This window comes from Talpa europaea (genome assembly GCF_964194135.1).
Source record: "Talpa europaea genome assembly, chromosome: 3".
NCBI classification, from domain to species: domain Eukaryota; kingdom Metazoa; phylum Chordata; class Mammalia; order Eulipotyphla; family Talpidae; genus Talpa; species Talpa europaea.
Genome location: NC_140069.1, coordinates 51667415 through 51679827, shown reverse-complemented (window position 1 = coordinate 51679827; position 12413 = coordinate 51667415). Strand labels below are relative to the sequence as shown.

Sequence of the window (12413 nt, the reverse complement as noted above, 5' to 3'; positions counted from 1 at the left end):
GTAGACATATATCTATATAATATATAGATATATAAAATGGGATTATAAAATATATCTATATTTTCATATATATTAAAAAACTCATATAATTCAACAATTTAAAAAAAACAATAAGCAACAGATGTGAACAATTCACCAAACAGTAATATCCAGAAGGCTAAAAAAAATATGAAACAATGTTCACCACTGCTTCTAGTAAGAGCAATGCAGATTAAAACTACAATGAGACACCATCTCATAACCATGAGAAGGCACACATTTAAGGACTCCCAACAAGTGTTGGAAAGGATATAGGGAAAAATGAACCCCATTACATTGTTGGTGAGAATACGAACTGGTGCAATCATTATGAAATGCAATCTGGATTTATCTTGACAAATTAAAAATGGAAAAAGTGTATGACTCAGCAATTCTACTCTTGGTCATATATCAAAGAATAGGCAACCATCAACTCAAAAACCCGTATGTTTCACAGTGTTCATAGCAGTATTATTTATAATAAGTTGGACATGGAAACAGTCCAAATGTCCATCAATGGCATAGCCACACTGTGAAGTATGAAACAGCCATAAGAAAGAATGCTATGCAGCCATTTTCAACAAAATGAAAGAAGTCTGAGAAAATTATTGCAGCAAAATCAGAAGCAAAAAAACCAAATACTGGATGGACAATGATAGAACAGACAATTCAATAACATAAAACACTCAAAAACCAGTGGACATTAATACACATACTAAGGGCCCTAAGGACAAGAGGGACAGTGGTGGGGGAAAAATCCGAATAAAAACTGGTCATTTACGGTGAATTGTCAATTTCTCAGATATAACGAAAAAAAGAAAAGAGTGGATATAATTGACAATTTTCACCCTTAAAACTTTTAATGAAATCATATTTTCCAATTGATTAAGAAACAAAGCTAAAAAAAATTAAGCAAAAAAAATTATTTTTATTTTTCATGCTTAGTCCCTATACTTGTCCTAGCAGATTATACAAAGCAATAGGCTTAGGGATAGGAAAATGACTCTTTGCTGGGACAAGTACAGAACTTTACCAAAAACTGCTGGACAATATTCTCATCACTATCTTTACTACCAGGGTTATCTCAATGAGTGAAGTTATGGATGGGAGTGAAAATAGTACATATGAAAATAAACTCAAGACATTCCGAAAAGAAAAAAAGAACAAATCTAGTAAGAACGTGAAATTATACCACTTAAGAACATAATCTTACAGTAAGTCAAAGATAGAACCTTAAAAGTCTTCACTCTGAGCCAAAATTTAATTTTGAGATGTTGTAAAAAATTGAATATTAGATTTATAATAGAAGTATCTGATTTTGATGAATTTGAGACAACAAAGTACTAATACAATTTGTGTTAAGACTCCTCTGAAACAGCATAAATTCTTAAAAGAGACATTTTTTTGTTGTTGTTCAAATGAGTGACTTGTCTCCCTGTAATAAAGAGTGGAAAACTGGATATACTGAGTGTGATAAAATAACATATTTTGAAAACAAATAATATATAAAATGTTGACTCTTGCCTGAGTAATTCTCATTGTGACAGTGAAGATGATTTTCTGAAAAGCAAGAAAATCATTTGGGAAAAAGGTACCCTTGTAGCAGAAGGGTTGACATCTCTTTGCTCTGAATTGTACATGCAAGCAGACAGGCAGAGACTTAAGAGAGGACACTTGGAGATATGCTCCCTGAGTAGACGTCCTGGCACCTCTCCTCAAAATTATCTATGAATGAAACGGTATAAAAATAATAAAGACAAACTTAGCCTGGTTGTGGGAATGAGCAAGTTATTTAATAGCTCTATGTCTCAGTTTCCTCACTTGCAAACTGAGGAGAATACTAATATTCATCTCATGGGCTACTCTTAGCGGATAAGATGAAGGAATATGAAAGTACTTCGAAAGGTGTCCAGCATATGGTTATATAGTAGACATGACACACAATCTTCAATTTCACAAGAAAAAGCAATTTCCTGCCCCTTAAGGAAAAAAAGGACAGTAGGTAGACATTAAGAATTCTTTTTTTTTTTTTAAAGATTTATTTATTTTATATAAGAACTGGGGTACAGGCCAGATGCACGGGAAGAGGATTCACCAGAGACAGAGCGGGGAAAAGAACAGGCAGAGTGACAAAATACACTGCTGAGGCGAGCAGCAGGTGAGACAGGAGAGGTCTGCTGTGCCATGTGGGATCCTCGCCGGCCGGCCGGCTGGCCGGGATCGAACCAGCACTGCAGAGGTTGTGGATAGCTTCAGAGCGCAGCGCTCAACTGCCTGCCCCACCAGGGGAGGCCAGACATTAAGAATTCTTTAGAAGAGGTTCCAGGGGGTTATTTCCAAGGTCAATAGCCAGTGAACACTCTAGTTCTGCCTATAGTTAGAGTGAAATGGTTTATCTAAAGCTAGTAAAATAATAGAACAACATGAGTCTCTAAACACCAAGAAAAGACTGTGGTTTATAGTATATTTTTGAGTTTTCATAAGTGGTCTTAAAAAAATTTTAACTTAAGTGTTGTAAAATGTTAAGTTTCAGTTATTTGGGCATTCACCTGGAAAAAGGTAATCTTCAAAAGAACATTAGCTATTATTCTACATACAGATAATTTAAAAAATCTGAAATATACAGAAAAATATACCATAGTATTAGTTTTCTTTTAACAAGCTAAAAAAAGTAATTATCTGATGATGTACATATACACAAATTTCAATGTCTTTTTCAAAGAAACTTATTGAAGGAGAAGTGCCAGAATTTCATTGTACCCGTTTTAATGCAGTCCTATATCATGGGCTCAGAGACAAATTATACTCCATTTTCAAGTAGGGATAATAATGGGAATGCTTTTTTAAAAGGAAAAAAAAAAATTCGTGCTTTTTTTTCAAATCAAGGTTATAGTTTCCCTAATGCCCACTAATATTTACTGTAACTTAAATTTTCATTTATCACCTTCCTAATATTCTATGACCTAAAAAGCAAAATTATACATAATTCACCATCTAAACAAAACAAACAAAACAATATAATCTTATATTAAGGGAAGTTATTTTGGCAATATATTTTTGTTTTGTTTTTACTATTGAGAAAACTGTATCTAAATACTACAGAATCAAAATAGAATAGTATTAATCTGAAAAGGGAATAAAATGATTTCCTTACCTATCTACAGCAACAACAACACTTTGAGAACTGGTTTCTCCAATGGATTCCTGAATACTTGCTATCTGCTTCCAGTCCACATTTCCTCCAACTACCACACATAAAAGAAAGTAATTTCAGTTTGAAAGCAATTCAGTGGAAGAATACACTTATAGTTTCTAAAACACATTTCTGAAATCAAGTATTTTCCTAATGAAAGAAATAAAGCTTTGGGTGAATGATTCTTTTGGCCTTGGTGATATTTACCAAAGCCAAATGTGCTTAGTGATATATACTAAATAATATACATACATGTTAAAAAGATACAAACTGTGCTTGCAAAGATCATACAAACTAGGGGCATTGAAAATTTAGATCATGAAATTAATGACATTAAGCATAATTTCACTTAGTGTTTAAGAAATAGGGCACTAACCCCAGTTCCAACAATAACTTCTTGGAATATGCCCAATTCCATATAACTAATCTCCCCTGTCATTTAATGGGCCAGTTCTCTGTTTACAATGTTTACTGGAAATTATGTGTGTTCTAACAGTCTCTAATTTAAATGAATCGTTTTTCTTTTTCCCTAAAACTAGCTCCATATGTTGGATAACAAAATAGTAATTTCCCCAGTTTTCAAACTCTCAACCTTACAATGATCTTTGATCTTTCCTCTTCTCCATCAGTTACTTAATCTTTTTTTTTAACCTGTTTTTCATGTTATTTTTTATTACTACTCACTTTAGGCCCTAATAATTTTACACCCAAATTACTGAAAGTTTCCTGACTACTTTCTATGCCACTTATTTTCCCCCTCTTCAATCTGTTCCTTTTTCCCCTGCCAGACTAATCATCCTAAATCATCCCTATATTATCCACTTCATTTTTTTACTATTACTAAAAGGATGGAGGATTAAACTTTCCAGCCTCATGTGAAGGCAGTTCCCTTCAACATTCTAGCCAATGTATTTCTATTGAAATCATTCCTCACCTATCTACTTACCAAGACCCAATTCGAGTTCTCAATGAAGGAGATTGCTCTTCATTGTTCCCACTTTCCTCTGAACTGACCATTCCCATATACTACTCAATCAGAATCTCTTCTATGTAGTTTCATATATATTACTAAGGGTGTGTTAATGTTGACTTTTAAACCAGATAAAAGTGTTGCCTAAGTTTGGGAACTAAGTCATATACGTGGTTTTTTTTTTTGTATTTTCCTACCTTACTCAATATTAAGTGTAAAGCACATGCTCAACAAATTGAGACAATAAGTGCCCTTATAAATGCAAACATAGGTGATGTAATTTAAACCAGCTGAACTCAAATTCTATTCCAGAACTGAACAATGTGAAAAAGATGTGATCCCTGTTCTCACAGTTAATAATTATTTACTAGGTAAATAATATTTAGCAGTTAGTAATTTACATAATTACAACCAACTTTAATACAATGTAATGACTATATAATGACGGAAATGAACTAATTACACATGATACAATTTTTCTTAATTAAGAAATAATTCTGATAGGGAAAAAGAAAAAGGAGAAGGGGGGCATCAGCTCATGAAGAGTCCTCACATGCTGAAATGTTATTTCAAGGCAAATGTAGAAAGATGATCATGTGGGAAAGGACACAAAGGAAAAAGCAATTCAGTAGAAAACAAGCATACATAAACAATGGAAGCATGCAAGTGCATGTCATGTTTTAACAGACTTGAGTGTGGCCATAATGGAAGATGGGCGGGAACACAAAGGAGAGAAAACAGTAGAAGGAGCTGTAGCTTGAAAAGACTGACTATATAGAATGTAAAGAAACTTAACTGTTACACTTTGTGGGCTACCTTTGAAAACGTGTAACCACTAGATCTTTTACAAGACTTGGTAATAACTGGAGAACATATAATAAGAAGGGATATTAAGAGTCAGAGAGGATGAAAGACTGAAATAAAATGAGAGAATTTGGGGTGGCAGGGAAATAGTGTCAAATAGCACCTGAACCATGTTACAGCAATTTAATGAAGAAAAGCCTATGCGAAAGAATAAATGCTGATCACCATATATTTCCTTTTTTGTATCAACTTAAATGTCCTTCTATGGCGCTTTCTATACCTTTTATATACAAACAATTTGTAATCGCTAATATCATATTTAGAGAAGTCAAAAAATATATAAAATGTTGAGCAATCCAAAGAACCTATTTCACAAAACAAAGATGAGGTGTTGTGAATATTTACATAACATTTATGTGATCAACCTACTGAATTTTTAAATTTTAATATATACCTTAAAAGTATGTGCATGTAACTCAAATTCAGTAACCATATACTATGTATTCTCAATAACATTTTTTTTTTTTTTTAAAGAGGCATGTTTTTTATTTATTATTTATTTGTTTGTTTGTTTGTTTGTTTTTTTATACATGCACTGGGTACAGTCAGAAGCGTGGGAGGGTGAGAGAATTCACCAGAGCCAGAGCGGGGAGCAGAGCAGGCAGAAGGACCGAAGTACACTGCTGAGGGGAGCAGCGGACGGCAGGAGAGGTCTGCGCGCCATGTGGGACCCTCCTCCGGTGGCCGGGGAGCAGCCGGGGATCGAACCGGCGCCGCGGAGGCTGCGGGCAGCTTCGCAACCCAGCGCTCAACCACTGCGCCACTGGGGAGGCCCGTATTCTCAATAACATTTTATGTTTCCAAAAAGTGAAAGTACAGACTTGTATTATATCAATCAGAAAGAGTTAAATATTTATACTCAATCCTGTTAACTTGGTTACATGGACTACTCACTGTATGGATACATTTAATATCCACTGTATGGATACAGTAATGAAATTAATTTAAAACCCAAACAGAGAGACTAAACTACCACATCCTCTTCTAGTTTGAATTTTGACTGCAGCACTGTGCTCAAGAACATGTCTTTTGTCACTGAGTGAGCTAGAGGGCATGCATGGGTGAGGATAGACATCTACCACACTGGGCCAGCTGATAACCAGAGATGTCAGAAGGGAAGGCTCCTGCCAGTAGGGACTAAATCAGACTGGCTTCTGATCAATCAGGAGTGAATAAAGAATGGAGCAAGCCAAAAAGAGAGGTTAGATGACATAGGAATAAGTCTAAATAAAGATTGAAAGTGACAGAAGAATATGGCTGGCCACCTGAAGTGGCTTAGAAACATGAATTTTATATTTCTGGATGTGTGTATTTTAATGTAAATCCCCTTTTCCTGAGGGAGAAGATCATCTCATATCTTTGCAAACTAAGTAGCAAAGACACTACTTAGCACAGTGATCAAATTAATTTTAAATCACATTCAAGTACAGTAGTAAACATTGTCACCAAGTATTAACATTTCTCCTTTGATTACAAATTTTATTTTCTTTTTGAAGTACCACAGGTTTACAACACTGTATATGATTTAGGGGATTAGGTTCCCAGCTCCTCAGATGTATGTTACCACACCCACCCACCAAAGCACCCAAAGTGCTTTAACCTAGGCCATTGGGTACCCTGCCCACCACCTTTGTTCCCATCCCCAACTTCATTCCCCCTCCAGCAGGCTCAATTCTGCTGACAATTTTTGAAAGATAAGAAATGCCATTTGTGTTTTATTTTCATTATAAACTACTTCTATTACTTGTCAAAAGTGAGCTCTGGCAATTTGTACCCGATACTATTTTTGCTTTCCTATACTCCCTAGATCTTTATTTAAAAAGAAAAGAAAGGTAATTGAATCAATCAATGTACATTCATTTCACTTGCCAATAAACCTATTTCATCTGTATCTCATTCTGTACCTTTTGGGGTAATTATAGCTCTAACTTTCTCAGTCAAACTTTCACATTATATAAGTTGCCGTGCAGGTGCTCAGGTAGTTATAAATCCTATAACTGGGTCACCATGTTACTAGGTCTATACCTGTACTTCCCAGACCACAGCATCTAAGATACAACTGAGGAACAGACTATGCAGCTGGCTGCCATGGTTGATTTACCATTGGTAACTATTAATAATTGTCTCCAGTTAAACTTGCAGGCACAACATGGTCTTGATATTATTTTCTTTGCTATGCATCATTTTACAAGCCTGAAATTCTTTTTGGAGAATTTCCTAAAAATTTTTACTGCAAGCAACATCTGAGATGTCACAAAAAGATTAAAAAAAAGTTACAGTAGAGTCTTAAAAGGTAAATATTCCTAGCTTTTAGGTTTATTACTTCCTGTCTTCTGAAATCATGTCTCTAGATTTTTTGGCTGGAAGTGGGATGGGTAGGACAAACAGAAACTAGTTCAGAAACTATTATCATACCACCCACTGTACTAAATCCATTTAGATATATATTCTTATTTACTGTCTAAACTCTTTGTAAACAGATACTATCATTAGTTTGCAAAAGAGGAAACTGAGGCTCAAGAATTAAAGGTAAATTGCACAGTAAGGAAGAAATACAAAATTCAAACTGAGAAGTACAGTATTTTAAACTTTGCTTCTTCCCTGGTGGAATCTTTACCATTTATGACTAAAAATGTATTTATTGTCTTTGATTTTTCTGTATTCATTTTTGTTAATATTTCCCATTTATCTACTGGGTTAAATATAGAAGTTCCTTGCCATACTAAGCCTATGGGGAATGCCACAGGAAAATTTCCATACTGGCAGAAGGCTCTGGTTAGGCCTGAACAGTGCCTTAAAAAATTCTAATGTGAATAATTTCTCCAGTTGACCAACTATTTACTGTCTTATACAAGTCTTCACTCGTTTAGGTTACCTGCTTAGTTTTAAAAGCAAGTAATTTAAAACTACATACTTCTGCCACCCCCAACCAGGAGATTAAGTTTATTTAATATTGCAAAAAACCATCAGTTTCCTAGTCAGCCATCTTGCCTTTTTCTCATAAGGTTAGTCAAAGGGCATTTTATTGTAATTCTCTAAACAAAATTCAATGCTACAATAAATCATTACATTGAGCAAATTAATTACAATTTTTCATTCTGTATAAAAAATGAAAATTCTCACCTAGCCCCAAACCTACAAATTCATCAGGAGCCTGATCCTTTGTTCCTGTAAGAGAGCCTTCTCTGCCTCGTACTGTGCCAGAAATGTATCGAGGTTTTACTCCAGTTCCTATAAGTTGTGCAAGCTCCAACTGACTAATGCACTTCAGAATCTTAATTACAAAAAGGAAAAAAAAAATTAGATATCACATTAGAGGTGTTTGTAAAAAATATTTAGCCAGCCAAAATTTAAACACAAGCTGCAATATAAATCATTATAAAATGCCAAATGTATTGTGAATGTACTAAATTAATTTTGTCACCAAACCCATAAACATGTCAGTGATAAACTATTCAGCATTAGTTCCTTTTGTAAACCAAAGCTTCAACTGCAAAGTTGAAAATAAAGAAAGTGCTTATACCTCATGCCATGAATTTCCTAAATAATTTCCATCTGTATGAGCCACTGTGATAAGTGTTTTTATTGTGTCAATGTTCTTCTGTTTCATTTCAGTAATACCAGAACTCACTGTAAGTAAGGTAAATCTTGCTAGTGCCTGGACATATGCATCTCTTTCCAGCTATTAAAAAAAAAGAGAGGAAAACATACTCACATGGTTAAAAGTTCAACAGAATGATCTCTAATTCCCTACTGATAAGCTATTCACTTAAATCCAAAGGTGACAGAGATAGCAAATCAAGATGAGATTTTAGTAGTTACAAATGAATTCATGTAGTAATAAAACATTCATTTAGTATTTATGTTTTCAAGTACTGTGTGGACTAGCACAGACCTTATTTATAAATTCACTTACTTTTTTTCTCTACAGCTAAACTATACTAGTTGTGGCTATTAACGTTATAATTAAATGTGAAATGAGATTTTAAAAAGATAGTAAAGCTTGTTTGCTGAAATTCATGATCAGGCAAAGCATACAAATTCCAGAAAGGACTCTTCATGAAAATTAAGTACTAGACACTTGGTACTCTTAAAAGTAACTTAAGTTTAGGTAGTGTTACAAGGTTGTATATATAGAGATACATAAAATGTTAAAAAATAGGATTCAACAAATATGAACATGCAACATTTTTAAAGAAGATAATCAAATTAACATACAGGTATTCAAAGAAACTGGAAATCTTTTAACAAATGACATAATTCTCTATAGAGAAAAAAATCTAAAAACCAAAATTATTGTAACTTTTAGATATACCAGTACAGAACTACCCCTTTTTTTTTGGAACTTCTCAGAAACTTAGACAATGAGATTCATATAAAGTCCATCATAAACTTGAAATTAGTTTTTAACAAGTCAGACATAAAACACAATTCAAACAACAGTAATTTCTAAGTCATTTATGTTTTGGAGACTGACTGCAAAGACAAAATTCTTTTTTACCTGAATGCTGAAAATGCATGCAATTCTGATTGCACATCTTATACCTTCCAGGCAAAGAGAGGCTACTTCAGTATCATCACAATCTTGTAGACCAACACTGAATGCTGCCAGAAAAGGTGTCCAAGCCAACTAGAAAAATTGAAAATTTAAAATATATCAAGGGCACCAAGTGATAACTAAACTTTGGGGTAACACAACAGTATATTTTTCAAAGCTTTCAGATAATAAATGATTTGATGAAATTCTTAAAACAACAACGAGGTTCTTGACATAGTTACTTGGAAAGCTTTCTGAGACAAAGGAAGAAAACTATATAATGTGTCCTGGTCTTTAACGAGAAAGCAAAAATAAAAAATTCAGTGATGACACTAGGTCTATTTGAAGCACAACAACTTATAGCTATTCATGTCAATAAAAAAAGGAAAAAGTCTATATTCATAATATTAGTTTTACCCCTGTCTTTAAAACTCATTTCTCTGTCAGCTTTGTCTTTTGCAAAATTTCCATGAAAATCCTTTTAGTCATTTTCCTACACTTTTAACAAATGACATAATTCTCTAATCCTACTCCCTAGACATGAGTTGTCTTTATTTTTTTTTATAGTCAGGGTATTTTACACTGAGATATAAGTGATCTCTCTGGTTCCCAGTGGGACAACACTTTAAAAACATAATTCAATAAAAACTCTTACTTACAGACTACGAAACACAACAAACACTACATCTTACTATCAGAACTGAAGTTGTAACATGAAACAAAAAAATCATCTTTTGACCACTGACAATCCTATTAGCAAAACGTGTACAACTTTGAAATGTCTGATGCAAGAGTATTCATTTTTAGTAAGATATTAGGCAAAACCAAAATGAAATAGACAAGAAATAACAAGTGCTGGCAAAAAGGTGGCAGGAATATAAATTGATGCTGTCACTATGGAAAAGTGTGATGGTGTCACAACTAATAAAAAATAGAATGACCATATAATCTGGCCAATACCACTTCTGGGCATTTATCTAAAGAAAATGGAAACATTAATTTAAAAAGATATATGAACCCCCCATGTTCATTTACAATAGCAAAGATAGGAAAACAACGTTAAGTGTCCACTGATGGATAAATGAATAAAGAATATATGGTGGGTGTATGTGTATACAACATACATATAATGGAATATTATTCACTCATAAAAGTATGAAGTCTTGCCACTTGCGACAACTTTGATGGAATTTGAGGGTACTGTACTAAGGGAAATAAATCAGGCAGAAAAATAGACAATGTGACCTCACTTACATATCAACCCTTAAAATTAAAAAACACAAGCTCACAGACTGGTGGTTGCCAGAGGCAGGGGGTAGGGTGGGCAAGTGGTGACTTGTAAGTTATGAGAATGTAATATACAGCATGCATTACAGATAATAATGTATTGCATTTTTGAAATTTCCCAAGAATAAATCTTAAAAGTTTTAATTATTGGGGGAAAAAAATGGGGGCCTCCTGGTGGCGCAAGGGGTTAAGCACTGCACTATGAAGCAATCCGCAGCCTCTGCAGTGCAAGTTCAATTCCCAGTCGGACAGAAAGCAACCCACATGGTGCAGCAGACCTCTCCTGACTTGCCTGCTATTCCCCTCAGCAGTGTACTTCAGTCAATTTGCCTGTTCTGCTCTCTACTCTGTCTCCAGTGAATCCCTTTACCCCTGCACATCTCTGGTCTATACCTCAGCTCTTCTATGCATAAATAAATAAATCTTTAAAAAAAAATTGTAGTTATATATAGTGATGGCTGTTAACTAGGTTTATTGTGATGATCATTTTACAATGTATACAAATATTAAATCATCGTTGCTCACCTGAAAGTATTATAATATTCTATGCTTATTATATATTAGTTAAAAGTTTTTAATTCATTATGAAGCAAAACTATATTATCCATGGCCTCACTGGGGTAAAGACACAACCTATGAAGCTGTCTGCATCCACTGCAGCATGAGTTCCATCCCTGGCCAGCCAGGGAGCTCCCACATGGCGCAGCAGACCTCTCCTGACTCGCCTGCTGCTCCCCTCAGCAGTGCATTTCAGTCAATCTGCCTGCTATGTTCCCTGCTCTGTATCTGGGGAACAATAATTAAGGACATTCTATAAACTGAAAGAATGCCAATATGTGGCCTTCCTGGTGGTGCAAGGGGTTAAGCACTGCACTATGAAGCGATCCAAAGCCTCCGTAGCATGAGTTCAATCCCCAACCAGCCAGGGAGCAACCCACATGGCATAGAAGACCTCTCCTGTCTCGCCCGCTGCTCCCCTCATCAGTGTATTTCAGTCAGTCTGTCTGTTCTGCTCCCCACGCTGTCTCTGGTGGATCCTCTGACCTCCCGCATCTCTGGCCTGTGTACCCCAGCTCTTGTATACATAAATAAATGAATCTTTAAAAAAAAAAAAAAGAATGCCAATATGACTGCTGTACAGTAATGGGCAGAAGAAATCTAGCAATGATTTTGAAGAGGCAGGAGGAGCCAGATGACACAAGGTCTTTTGCTCACTGAAAGAGAGCAAAAGGGTCAGATCACTCTGATGTTTTAGGTACCTCCAAAGAATGCATTTAAAGAAAACCAGGCCAAGGATTAGTGATCACTCTTCAAAATCTTTCTACTCTAAAGGTCAAATATAGATTTTTTTAAAACACCTTTTGAAATCTATGACAAATAAGGATGAAAGCATCATTTGGTATAAAAGGAAATCTATTCTGTAAAAATATATACACTTTTTAATTGTACAATGAAAATCAATTTTTTAAAAAATAAGTTTTTATTGAGATAACACTGCACTAGATTATATAAGTTTCAGGTGTGAATCATAAATTAACATGTGT

General features: G+C 34.6%; 1 protein-coding gene across 5 annotated transcripts in view; it reads right to left on the bottom strand.

Annotated features, from left to right (window-relative positions):
* ARFGEF1 (ARF guanine nucleotide exchange factor 1) overlaps positions 1-12413 on the bottom strand; it is a gene marked incomplete at its 3' end in the record, with an annotated part of 127536 nt that overhangs the window by 33377 nt on the left and 81746 nt on the right. For all 5 annotated transcript variants that reach the window (XM_084230496.1, XM_084230499.1, XM_084230498.1 and 2 more), the window contains exons 20-23: positions 9547-9675; positions 8569-8727; positions 8169-8319; positions 3173-3263 (exon numbers count right to left, since the gene is read on the bottom strand). In XM_084230496.1, coding sequence (XP_084086622.1) covers positions 3173-3263; positions 8169-8319; positions 8569-8727; positions 9547-9675 — 530 coding nt within the window. The remainder of the gene's footprint in view (positions 1-3172; positions 3264-8168; positions 8320-8568; positions 8728-9546; positions 9676-12413) is intronic.